This window comes from Thunnus maccoyii, chromosome 22 (assembly GCF_910596095.1).
Source record: "Thunnus maccoyii chromosome 22, fThuMac1.1, whole genome shotgun sequence".
Lineage (NCBI taxonomy): Eukaryota > Metazoa > Chordata > Actinopteri > Scombriformes > Scombridae > Thunnus > Thunnus maccoyii.
Genome location: NC_056554.1, coordinates 2394875 through 2408335, shown reverse-complemented (window position 1 = coordinate 2408335; position 13461 = coordinate 2394875). Strand labels below are relative to the sequence as shown.

The window sequence follows — 13461 nt, the reverse complement described above, 5'->3', positions numbered from 1 at the left end:
AATAAAGCTGCTATATAAATAAAGTTTGTTGTAATTACTTACTTCATTTGTTTTTAACTTAAAAATCTCGAAGGGGAATGAAAAAAATCTAGCTTGAGGGCTATTTGAAGACACAGTCATGTACTGAATATGGCTACAAATGCCTGTGATGCTCTGGTTCATCTGTAAAAATAATGAAATTAATGAGTGTGTATGTGTGTGTGTGTGTGTGTGTGTGTGTCTGACCTCTGTTCGACACAGCTCCTGTAATCCTTGCAGGGCGAGAGCAGCAGGGGTTGCCAGGTCTGGTTTGGCGCACTGGTTCAGAGTGAGTGTAATAGCTGCTAACATGTCACCTCCATGCTGGTAAGGTCTGGCATACACACACACACACACACACACACACACACACACACACACACACACACACACACACACACACAATATATAATGACAATCTTCTAAAATAATGTACAATATCAGGTTAAGTAGAAGGAAACCATACTGTACCCTTAAAATTGTGTAATAATGTCATAGAGCAGAGACTAATCACAATCTCCATTTGCTTTATATGAAAGGTTTACAGACAACTGAAACACAATAATGTCCAACTTAGCCTTTTCAGCACATTCTGGTTATGGGCCCACTGTAAACCTGACTGACTAGCTAAGGGCTATAATGAACAAAAATAGTACATTGTGGAGTCAGTTGTGTGGTTGTTGCTCTTCTGCCACAAGTAAAGTGGAAGGACAGGCTCAGCTTTTCAGGTTGAGAGTTAAAACTTTCATATAGAAAAGTCTTTACATTAAAAATTGTGAGAATTCAACCAAACACATCATGGTTCCAAAAAACAATAAGACTACAAGTCTAGTGCCAGCTAAATGCTGACACCAGCATGCTAACATGCTCACAATGACAATGCTAGCATGTTGATGTTTCGCAGGTATAATGTTTACCATGTTCACTGTGTTGGTTTAGCGTGTTAGCATGCTAACATTTGCTAATTAGCAGTAAACACAAAGTACAGCTGAGGCTCATGTCATTAGTTTTGCAGGTATTTTGTCTTAAATCAAAGTATTGGATGGATGAAAACCTTGATGGCGCTACAGGAAAGGTCAGAGGATCAAAGTTATTACAATTCATCCTCTGGGGACCATGAACATGTGTACCCAATTTCACAGCAATCCATAGTTGTCAAGATATTTCAATAAAGAACTAAAAAGTCAACCTCATGGTGGTGCTAGAGGAAAGGTCAGAGGATCACCAAAGTCAGGATTTATCCTCTGGGAACCATGAATGTGTGAACAAAATTTTGGGCCAATCCATCAAGTAGATGTTGAAATATATGAGAGCATAAGCGAATATTTTGATCTGCTGGTGGCGTTAGTCAGAGGTTTATCACAGTGGTTAGAACATATCCTTAGTGATCATGACAAAATGTCATCACAATCCATCAAATAGTTGTCAAGAAATTTCAGTCTGAACCAACCAAAGTGGTGAACTGTCAGACTGACATTGTCATCCCTATAGCCATGCTGCTATCATGACTAAAAACTATCCAACAAGTTCAACAAGCCTCCTACAGGACACAATGCCAACAACTGTTATTGGAACTTTTTCTCCCAATGGAACTGTTTATACACTGTGGCAATTTTAGTCAACAGATTTTTTAAAGAAAGAATAAACATATGTGAGGCAATATTCAATCCATTGTTACTCCCCAATGTACTCAACCAGTTGAACCCTTAGGCCCCAAACAAGATGTGCAGTGTGTGGTGTTGGTCTGACCTCTCTCTGCAGATGTCCCTGAGGCAGGCGGCCCTGGCCAGGATCTGCTCCCACTGGGCGTCCCTCCCCACCACCACCCTGCTGTCCTTCTGACCCAGCAGACGCTGAAGCTCCGGGTAAACTCGATCCTTACACAAAGAAACAAGCATGTGGGTTGAGAAAGAGACACACAAGAGGACAACAAAGGATTAGAAGAAAAAGTTGGCCCAATACATGAATATTATGATTATGATCACCATTTATCATGGTGAGGGGAAACTGGCAGACCTGTTTCTTCCACAGAACAGTCATCAGGCGCATTGCCACTGCTTTCAGCTTGGGGGCGCTGGCCAGCATGTGGAGAGTCTGCAGCACCATGGGGACACAGAGCTGGAACATTAAAGCACACGGTTAATAGTTAAAATCTTCTAACATCAGCTCACTGCATATTCTCTGAGACCTGAGTATGAGTCAGAGCAAAGTCTGCACACACATCGATTCCTTTTAATATTCAGAACATGAATTATGATTCAGTAACAATAACAAAAATACTCTTCAGGGAGGTTGCATGAATTGAATTAATGGAGGTATACACTGGGTGTATCAGAGATGGGTTATATTTCATGTTATATTTCATCAGAGGTGCTCACTACCTTATGAGTCCCGAGGTTTGGCAGGCAGCTGAGCACAGCATGAGCCAGACTTGGATTCTTTTCCTTCCCCAGCTTGAACAACAGAACAGGAAGGAGTGAAGGGACCTGCAGACACACATGTGAGGCTGGTTGAAGGACACAACAATGAAACCGGATGAGGACACTCCAGAGAGTATACAGACACCTCTTATTTCCTATAGTAGTTTTGGCTGTTGGGATTTCCAGATACTGAAGTATTTAACATCAAGTCAGTTTTCACACCTCCATACAATTTAAAGTGTCATACTAAAAGGAGGCTAATACTTCTGCAATCATTTATCTTGTGTTTTATATTTGTACTCAAAGCCCTGGTGTGTAGAGTTTTACTGTGATTACAGCAACTTTCAAATGACTCAGTTGTAAAATTGGAGCAGACAATGTGTTGCTTTCAGCCCATTTGCCTGAGAGTTTGTCACGGTATCTTTTGAAAAGATACTAACTTCTACCACTGGGGGGCATCAAAGTTAGCCATTTTCAAATTCTACACATAGGTGCTTTAATTTAGATCAATTTGTAGATTTCACTTTGTCATTAAGTATTTTTTCTGTTGATCAGTGTTAAAAAATCCTAATTATATCTAATGTGATACTAAAGGGTTAAAAACAAACAAGCAAACATGAAAAAGTCCAAGGTGGAGGGAATACTGTGCAGTAACAAACATTTATTCCCTGTGCAACATTTCCTATTTTCCTCACCACATTCTCTAGCTAGATTCAAATAGAATAATGAAAGAATAATGAAATTATTATCAAGCTATGAAGAGTCTGTGTCACTTCAGCAGCCATTGCAGGAGAGGCACACATTACCAGGGAAAACATGACGTGAAAGAGACTTTTCCCACAGCAGACAATATGGGTGTGTTCTGATACCGATACTACCATACTATTTAGTATGCCAGCAAAAGATTTAGTATGTCCCAATACATAGTATGTTAAATGCAGTATGCCAAAAGTACCAGGATGCATTTTGCAATGTGCAAACCAGCATGCTTTTCTGGCTATTCTGACCCACAATCCTCTGCGCAGCAGAAGATACATCACATCGACTGAGCCGCTGAGAGAGCACGGACCAATGACAGTGCATTGACATTGCAAACACGGAGGCCAGTGTAATGACATGACAGAAGCTGCGATGGCAGATGACGTAGTATGTCCCAGTTGTATGCATACTGCATGCAACAGTACATACTTTGAAAGGGCAGCTGCAGTACGTACTAAAAGTAAAAAGTGTGTGATTCAGAGATTTATATCTACATGTATGCACAAACCCTAGCAGGGTGAGCTGTGGTGACAGTATCTGGAAGTACAGATTAACCACTCCAGGCTTGAGGCTGCCCCACCTCCCAGTCCCCTCATGGTCTGACCCATGGACTTTAGCATCTGAGCCCCATTCTCATTTCTAAACACGTCCATTCTGGTCAAGCTTTATGGATACAAGTTAGAGAGTGGAATGAAGGTCAATGCAGGGTTAACAATTTATCACTCCTGTGAGTGCTGAGGTCAAAAATAGGAAGTAGTCAGAGTCCTTGGACATTGGTCATCAACAGCTCTGCAGTGGAACAGGCTTTAATTAACATAAAGCACTTACTGCTGCCCTGCACCTTGGCCGTTGCATAGCAACCCCTTCACCTGCACGGCTTGAGAGGAGGAGGGAGGGGCACAGAGGCACACAGGAGATTTTCCTTCAAGTTGCTGGAGTGTATGCTTTCATTGTATCCCTAAAGGGTCTGTTACTGACCCTGAGCAATCGCCTTCAATCAATAAAATATCATCCCATTTAAATACGATAAATACCTTTTTATTCCTCCGCAGCACCTTTGCATCTGCATACATTGTGAGTAGAATCAAACCGCTAATCTATAAGGTGTTTGGGGTGTTTTGTGGATGTATGCAGGCAGATGTGAGGTGATGGGCTACTGCGAGGGGGGAAATCCAATAGATTCAAATATGCCAATAACCTTCTACCAACGCATGAAACGACCGGCACAAGTGGCACTCTGGGAGCAATTAGAGCAGCGGGGGAATACTCGAAGGCGTCTAACGAGCCCAAGTAATGAGCAGCCTGTAACACTGTGTGATATTTCACTTCATCTTCTGGAACTAGTGACTCCATTTGCAGTCCCAGAGGGTCTGAGGGAAGTCTGTCAGTTTAAACGACTCTCTTTATAAAGCAGCAGAAAAACCAGTAGCTGAAGGCTGGTGCCGCTGCTGTCATTTAAATCACTTCAAAGTCAAAGATTTACAAAAATATCTGTTATAAATGAAATCATCCATTCCACGATGCCACCCATACAGATTTTAAAGGCCCATATCAGAGGTTTTGCCAGTTTTAATTGACTGACCACATGTAACCCATATTGCACATTACTGTTGACCATTTTCCAAGGCATATCTATGGGTTTTAGATTGATTTTCTGCTTTTCACGCAGCTGTAGAGTTCAATTTTTTCAGGACAATCAGTCATTTCAGTAGAATTGTGCAGAATACGTCGCCTTTAAGACCTTATGGGTTCTTAGAAAAATTAAGTGCACGGAGTTCAGAAAGTCGGCATAATTTGAACTTCTCCCCGAAGCTCTATTTCTTCATTCTTTACACAAATATTTGTCACTTTTCACCTCTACAAACATGTGCAACACTATGAATTCCTTGTATAACTGACACCTCATTAAAATAGTTCTTTTCTAGCATAACCCGACCATTAGCACTGTTCCAGACCTCCGAATAAACTCCAACATCTCCAATTTGTTCACTTTAATAGATCTGGCGCTGTCCTCACTGATGAACCCAGTTAGACAAAAAATCAACCAATGAGAAACTTTGTAGGCGGGTTTAGGGATGGGGGCGGGAGTTTGAACATCTCGAACCTTGGTGACCCCCAGTGGCAGGATAAAAGAAGACACTTTGACAGATTGAAGTGAAAATGGTTTTGAAAGCATACATGTTCTGCAAATGATTGGATTGTAAGTTGAAGTACTAAATTGGTGTCAGGTGGAAGCAAAAACACTGAAAGAAAGACGTGATATGATATTAGTGGTGGAGTGGGTGCAAAATTCAGATGCAATTCTCTGGAATCTTCTGTCATGGAACAACACTTTATCGCCCGAGTGAATTATTATTACTATTAGGGAGGCAGTCATAAATTAGTCATTCAATTCACTCTTGTATTGGTGGAATTGTAAATCTGCAAGACAAACATTACTGATTTTTAGTGCCATGTAGTGGTCCCAACCTCTCCCAGAGACCGTCAAACTCTCTGCAGACTAACCATAAACGAAGCCGAACATAAAGAAAATCATGAACTATAACTGTTCCCTGGAGGCCCACAATTTCTTTTCCCCAGTGTTGTTAGAGTGGAAGTTTTCTTACAACAAAATAATAAAATCTTGCTCTCCAGAGAACATATTAAAGCTTACCCACTAGCTTACATATTGAAAATGACTGACTAAAACAGACTTACATTTGGAGACAGGCCTCATAACTAATTTTTCCTGTTCTCCAGCTAATGGAAATTCATAACTTTGTCAATGCTCACCTTTATGTTAGTTATGTTACACATAAGTTTTCATGCTTTTTGTGATTTTCTGTTATTTTTATACTGTTATTATGTCGGATATCTACGTTAAACGTGGTCAAAGCTCCAAAACTTGAGGTGAAAATATGTAAAAATGCTCCCTGAAAGTCAAACGCCAGGGCTTGAACCTGCTCTGAACGTTTCATCTGCAACGTTACCTCTACTCCTTCCTTATGCCCACAAACAGCTGTTTGTTCCATAGCGTTTGTTGCTAAAGTTGTTGCTAAAGTTGTTCCGTGGGTTATAAGCATTGTCCACTCTCATATTTCGGATAGGATTCTGACTCTAACATGTATGGATATATTTGAGAAGTTTATACAGTATTTCAAGTAAAAGGAGAAAATGAATTAATCCTCTGGAACCATCTGGCTAAAACTGCCTGTTTCAGACAGAGGCTGAACTGAGGGGCTGCATAAAGGGCCAGCATGAGTTAAATAAGGAGTTTTTTTATATATAAATCATGCAAAGATATTACAGTAGAGCCCAAGAATATAAACATAGACCTGGAAATGTGCAGAACACCCTTTAATACCTTACGGGTTCTTACAAGTTGAGGTCATGGGAAACTTTATGACGTTATGGGTAGTTAGGTTCCCTTAATGGAAAAGAACAAATTGATGAGCTTAACAGCAATCAAAAAAATGTCAAAGTGGAACAAATTGTAAACAATTTGTGAAATGACAAAAACAGGTTTTCTGTTAAAAAGAGAAAGTGAGAATGTTGATGAGTATGACATGACTCTGTTGTTGTACTGATAGAATTAGTGCTGTGGAAATGTTCATTATACTGAATTTATCTGACCTATTAGGGCTATTATTTAATTGTGCTGGCTACTATTAGAAACTTGGCCATTATATGAATATCGATTCTTCTTTGAAAATGGACAGGTTATGCTACTGTACACTTTGTCTATGTGTTACTTGTTTTGCCTCAAGGTGAAATGTGCATATTTTAGTTTTAACCTTATTCAAATATTCAATTCTGTGTCATTTATTAAAAGCTTATGGCAAAAAAAGCTTTTACTTGAGAGTCCTTCTGTGTAGATATGAGTCCCATGGATTACGTACCTGGCAGGGGTCGGCTGCAGCGATGGCCTGACTGGCATTCAAAGCCAGCCGGCAGACGTCTTCCCCACCTGTGATGATGAGATGGGTCACGACAAGGGAGAGGGAGGAGGGCAGGCGCTGGCTGGACGACAGGGCCGAGCTGACCGACAGCAGCCAATCAGCAGCTGCAGGATCATCCGCCACTTTGCGAAGTACGGACAGAGCCACACTGAGTTCGCTGTACCAGGGAGTGAGAGGAAGGGCCAACCATCGACCAGACTGAGTGGAGGGAGAGATGAAGATGAACTAAAATGAATCATTCAACACATAAATGAACATACAAACCAACAAATTAAAACGGAGAGCACATTTCCAAACAAAAACTGTGAGGTTTTGCTAGTATTTTTAATCTATTCTTTCGTTGTTGCAGTTTCTTGTATATATCTAATCATATTCTTCTGTATGTGTTACTTGGGTTACTCAGGCCCAGCCTTTTATTTTGTATTCTCACAAAACTTTTATGCTATCACAAGAAAACATCAGCAAAATCAGCAATGCTGTAGCTTACAAAGGTAACATTTTGAGACTAAATGTCCATTGTGACACTCCTTTTTAATTGTTAATAACACATCAAATACATAAAATACTCTTTGTGAATTCATCCTCACACTATTGGTTATTGTGCAGCTATATTATCAGTCAGTTACATGTAGCTGCGACAGTTAAAAATGACACATATTGCAGTGTTTTCATCATTTTTATGACACTAAACTTTTGACATTATGCATTTTTATTGTGGCCTGGGGCAGAGTCTAATTGTTGCTGGCGGAATGCATCTAACTATATTGACCTTTCCTAAACTGATTCTTTTCCCAGTGGCTCCTCTACAGTACAAAAAGCCATGATGGTGCACTGCAGTGAGGAGAAGTTTGACAGGTAATGTTTCAGAGGCGTTTTTCATCTATGTACCACCACCAATAAAGTCACATGACCTCCTTTCTGATGGGATTCATCTGGACAAGTGCAGTTCATGAGACCCATGACAGCGATGCTCCTCCGTGACATTGATCATTATTGTGGAAGGTATTCTTTATTATTTGTGGACCAACCAAAGAACATTATACAATATTTATTGATTTGTGATTATTTTTTCATTTTTAGTTTTTACCACATCTGCTATGAACAGTTATTAGCTCCTCCAATAAATAACGTCCCTAAAACAATCACTTGTGCTTGTACTTTATTGTGCATATGCATACAAGACAGCAAATAAATTCAGCTTGGAACAAAGTGATGGATGCTTAGTGTCCGCGGTGTTACCTGGCGGGGTTTATCTGTCTGTCTGCTGATGCTGCGGAGCAGGCTGTGGGCCAGGTTGTGGTTGAGGCTGTGTGTCCGCCGGTCAGTCAGCGCCTCAGTGAGGCCTGAGCAGGACAAGAGCTGCAGCACAGGAAGAACCAGGACTGGACTCATCCAGGGAGACAGCTCAGCCTGTTCTGGGACTAAACTCAGAGCTTTAATCAAGAACAGAGAGGGGAGAAAAAGACAAGATGAGGCGTTAGATTGTAAGTTAAGATATAGCAGGTGAACAAAAGGATAGAAGAACAAAAAAACAGCTGGGAAATTCTATCACCAGGATGAATCATGTACTTGTGATCTATGAATGAGTCACGCTTTATTTACCACATTTCAGACATTTGCTGGAACTAAGTAATTTAGCAGTACTTGCATTTGTGTATTACTGGAAGCTTGATAATTTGCATGACTAAAAGAGGCTGTTGGTCAGCAATTAAGTTACTGGAAGTGGACCAGTTGAACACTCTGCCCATTCTTCCTTTACAAGGTCATTTTCAGGAATCTTCCAAAGAGATTACAATTACACATCAGCTGTTCTCTAGGTTAAGATGAGGAAACTATGAGACCTGTGAAATAAAGTGTTACAGTTTGCTTTACAGCAGAAACAACACAGTAGAAAATATAAGACACAGTAAAGGAAATGGGAAAAACTGATGATGATGAAATGATTACATATAATAATTACATCCTCCGTTTGGATTTTCAGAGAAGCTTAAGGAGTTTCCAATGATCAATTTCCCATTTCCCGAAGTTTAAAGATGGTCAACAGAACAAACTAAAAACACAACATTGACATACTATAACGTTATCAAGTTGTTAAGGCTAACCTGTTAGCTTCAAAGTTACAACAAGGAACTTTTAACTGGTTATGAAACAGTCTCGTGATGCCTCTGATGCTTCTATGTGACCTACATAAGCAAACGAGACCATCAGCGAGAAGATTGGCTATATATATATATAGTATATCTATATAGTTATTCTAAATACCTGCCATCAGCTCAGATTCCCTGCAAAATCAGATGAAACAATTTACATTTGAGTGACTGTTAATATAAAAATATTGATTAGTATTATTATATTAGCAGCTTTAAGTATCCAATCTTTTATTCTGAAGCTAGACATTAGATGACTAGATAATAATGTTAATGTCAGTGACAACCTTGTCAGCAAATATTGTATGTTGAATGATCTTGATGTGTATTCATGGCATGTGCACAGTATACTTTTTTGGATTTGTTTCCCATTTGGAATTAGTGAAAAATAAAGAGGAAAAACATATTCTTCCCCAGCCTCTGACAGCGTGCTAATGGGGAGTAAAATGAACATTTTCACGCAGGTCTGCTGTATTGTATGACACATGTGGTGCAGCCTACCAGGCAATATCATAATTACCTGTAATGAGTTTAATATCATGGCTTGCTATGCTATATTGCTTGTTATGATATTCATTACACAAACCAATTAGAAATGAAATATTCTTAATGAGCCAATTTGCAGGTGCTGGAGAGATGATATGGAATGTTTGGCCTTTGGTTTGTTTTCCCCTCCAGCAGCACTTTGCAGGATCATGTGATATGATCTGTTCAGAGCAAAATGATATTAAAATGGTTTCATCTGCAGGTCAGGATATCAGGTAAATGGTTGTAGATTTTGACCAGGACGTTAACCTGTGTCTGCACCTACCATTTTTCACCAAGGGACCCATTAAGGCCTCACTATGTTTTCACCAAATGATCGGTTATGTGTTGTCAGACAAAAAAAACTTAAGTTTAAAAACAACAATAGGGTTGTTGTATCTAACCCTTATTTTTATTTATTAATGTATATTTTTACCTAGATTGAGCAGGCTGGTCTGCTGAGCTGCAGGGGCCTCAAGCAGGAGCAAGGCCACGCCCATCAACAGCTCATCCAATGGCAGCTCCTGCAAACACACAGCGTTGATACACATAATGTACTGTGGTGTGTAATGATACTGATAAGGTCCTAAAGGCAAAAATGATGAACACATTCAGATTTCTCCAGTTTACAGAAAATGATGATCTAAAATCTTATTGGATCAGAAACAGCTGCTGTGTCACCTGTTGGCAAGCAGACAGGAGCTGCTGCATTAAGCTGAGGAGCGGTCGGCAGTCTCCGTTTAACTTGAGGCAGCGCTGACAAGCGCAAAGCAGCTGCAGCAGCAACTCAACTCTCTCAGTCCTCCATTGCTCCTCAGAGGCCCCGACCAGACCCTGAAGCAGAGTGTCGATGAATCCACGCAGCTCCAGCACCGCCTCCACACTGTCCACCTGTCAGCGAAGAGAAGACAACACCAACACATCTTTCATTGTGTCCTCAACCAACTGGTAAACTCTCAACATTTGAGTGAAATCTTGTATATGCAAGCTTTTTGAACCTGAGTAAAGACAAAACTTTATGCTAACCTCTGTCTCTTCCAGCTAAGATGCACCAAGAGATTTTCAAAACTTAGAGATTTTTGTAAAGCCCATATTAATAGATTTTTTTATGTGATTATAGCATCTTTACATTCATTTTGATGGCATAGGTTTTTGCTTCTTACAGTTATATACTGTTTTTTTAATACTGCCACTAGGAGGAGCCAAAGTGGGATATTTTTAATTCCTACACACAGGGGCTTTAAAGGTAAGCGCAGATGTTTTGATTGGTGCAGCTTTAGAAAGATCATAGAACTGAATGACTTAAATGAAAAAAAAAAGAGGATATACAATATCATAGAACAATAATCCATTTGAGGCTGTTATAGACATCAGCGTCTCATGAACTACCACCACCATCACCTGCATGTGTGGCACCAGTTGGCAGAGACAATGGAGCAGACTGTCCAACACTGGCGAGCTCTTCTTCTGGTCCTTGTTCTGGACGACTGATCCCACTCCTGGATGTTTGGGCAACAGCACCCCGAGGAGACTGTGTCGGAGGAGGGCGAACTGGGCTTGCCTCTGAGGTTCACAGTACAGGTACTGCAGGAAGGGGGCCAGCATGGTGATGTAGGCTGGTTCATTTCTGCGGTGTATGAACACACAGTGTGTTAATAATCACCACTCAAGCAATTATGAAACTGAAACTTCCTCAGGCTTGTAAACAAAATGATCTATGTTCAGCACTGTGTTGTGTATCTGTATGTATTTGCCATTACTACATTATAACAGCTGACAGTGGTGTGATGAGTTATATGGGATGGGGTGTTCTCTCCAGATGGCTTTGAAATTGGTGCAGTGATTGGATGTTGGGTTCAAGGCCTCTGTTGTGGCTGTGCTTGCCTGTCAGCAGCCTGCTGAATGAAGTCATCAATCTCCAGCAGCAGAGCCGGCCAGCAGTCCAGCCGGTTCTCCAGGGCTGTGATGTACGGATGGGGGCTGCTCCTGCAACATAACAGGGCAGAGTAAAGGTCACGTTCACGCCACAGATCCTGATTTTTATTCCTGTGTAGGTGACCACGGCGTTTAATCAGACTAATCAGTTTAAACAGCAAATTGAGCTGTAATGAGCTGCTGTGGGAAACAATTTGATCCTGAAACATTCTGGATACTTGCATTTTTGGTGAGAGGATCAGTGACTTCAGATCTAACAGATTCAATTAAGACATCGCTTACATTACTGTCTTGTTTAGACGACTTTTTCTTCAACTTGTCTTCTGACTGACAATTCTAATCGATGTGAGTATCCACCCCCAGCACCCCTACTTCCCACAGCTATGAGTCTATGAACATGCAATACCACTGAATGCAAGATGTCTCCTGCTTCACTGAAAAGTCCATTTTCAGTGTTTGTGCACTGGAGGTTTCAAGTTTCCACAGTACACTTGTGTAAGTTGCATACGGGACCAAGATTGGCTCCAAACTAGTTGTGATACATGTTTAACAGAGATTTTTCGTGAGAAACGAGAAAGTTTCCACTTTCAGCAGATGAATGTGAAAACAAACTCTGACACGCACATCATTCTGCACAGTGAAGAGAACAACATCACAGTGAGGGAACAAGAAGCAAAACACATGTTTGAGTGCAGGGGGACTGTAATATTTCATAAAAGTTAGTTGAGGAAGGGTGCTGCGCCTGTGGCAAACAACCATATTCACATTATATTTTTGTTATGTTTTTTTTTTTCTCTTGGTGAGGGGTGGGGGGATTATTTCTTTTATGTTTTTTGTTGCAGTTTGTTCTTTGTTTGCTAGTTCCCTTGCTGGCTTTTTGGGACTGTCTGATTGGTTATCTGTATAAGATACAAACTATTGCTGTGTTTGATTTCTGTTTGTGTTAGTAGTGTGTCAATAAAAAGAGGATATATATATATATATATATATATATATATATATATATATATACTGTATATATATATATATATTCTTGTTATATCTATGTTTGCTTTTTGTTTAAAATAGACTGGAAATTCAAAACAGTAATGACTTCTCAATACCACCATTTCAAGGTCTCCCTGTTCTTTACCTGTGTCCTGTGAGCCTCATTTACTCTTGAATTTGCAAACCCATTAAGTCCAGACAAAACACTGAGGTCAAATCCAAGGTGAAGTGTCTGTGTATTGTTCAGACTGCAGTCCACAGACAGGCCAGAGGTTAACACAACAGGGTGGTGTGGGTGGGGGGGGGGGGGGGTGGATACCACCATCAGCGAACCAATGCGTTCCATCAATCATCACATATCTAAGTGTAGGAAGGAAGTTCAGCGACTGTGCATGCCTGTGCCTGTGGCAGCCTGCGGCGTGAGCCAGACATGGACTACTCAGTGGCTGGGATCCCTCCTCCCTATACTCCTTCTTCCCTGTTTTCACATGGTATAATCTATCTGACCATCTCTGCCCCTCCCTCCTTAGGTTCCCTGTGGTCGTCTCCCAACCCTCAGCTTCAATGCAGTTCCCATCCATCACCCTCTCACGCCGCTTCCGACTCTTCAGCTGCCACACAAAGGAAGAGGCAGGAAGTCAAGACAGAGGGCATCCTCCTTTGGTTCAACTCCAAGTTCACAGCTGAATCGGAGAGCTGGATGACAAATGGACCAGGTAAAATGTGTCTGTT

The 13461-nt window shown here is 40.8% G+C and overlaps 1 protein-coding gene across 2 annotated transcripts in view; it reads right to left on the bottom strand.

Annotated features, from left to right (window-relative positions):
- focad (focadhesin) overlaps positions 1 to 13461 on the bottom strand; it is a 55343-nt gene that overhangs the window by 25631 nt on the left and 16251 nt on the right. For both annotated transcript variants that reach the window (XM_042401289.1, XM_042401290.1), the window contains exons 6-15: positions 11692 to 11793; positions 11209 to 11434; positions 10489 to 10698; positions 10244 to 10331; positions 8375 to 8568; positions 7076 to 7333; positions 2400 to 2504; positions 2035 to 2136; positions 1768 to 1895; positions 226 to 352 (exon numbers count right to left, since the gene is read on the bottom strand). In XM_042401289.1, the coding sequence (XP_042257223.1) occupies positions 226 to 352; positions 1768 to 1895; positions 2035 to 2136; positions 2400 to 2504; positions 7076 to 7333; positions 8375 to 8568; positions 10244 to 10331; positions 10489 to 10698; positions 11209 to 11434; positions 11692 to 11793 (1540 nt within the window). The remainder of the gene's footprint in view (positions 1 to 225; positions 353 to 1767; positions 1896 to 2034; positions 2137 to 2399; positions 2505 to 7075; positions 7334 to 8374; positions 8569 to 10243; positions 10332 to 10488; positions 10699 to 11208; positions 11435 to 11691; positions 11794 to 13461) is intronic.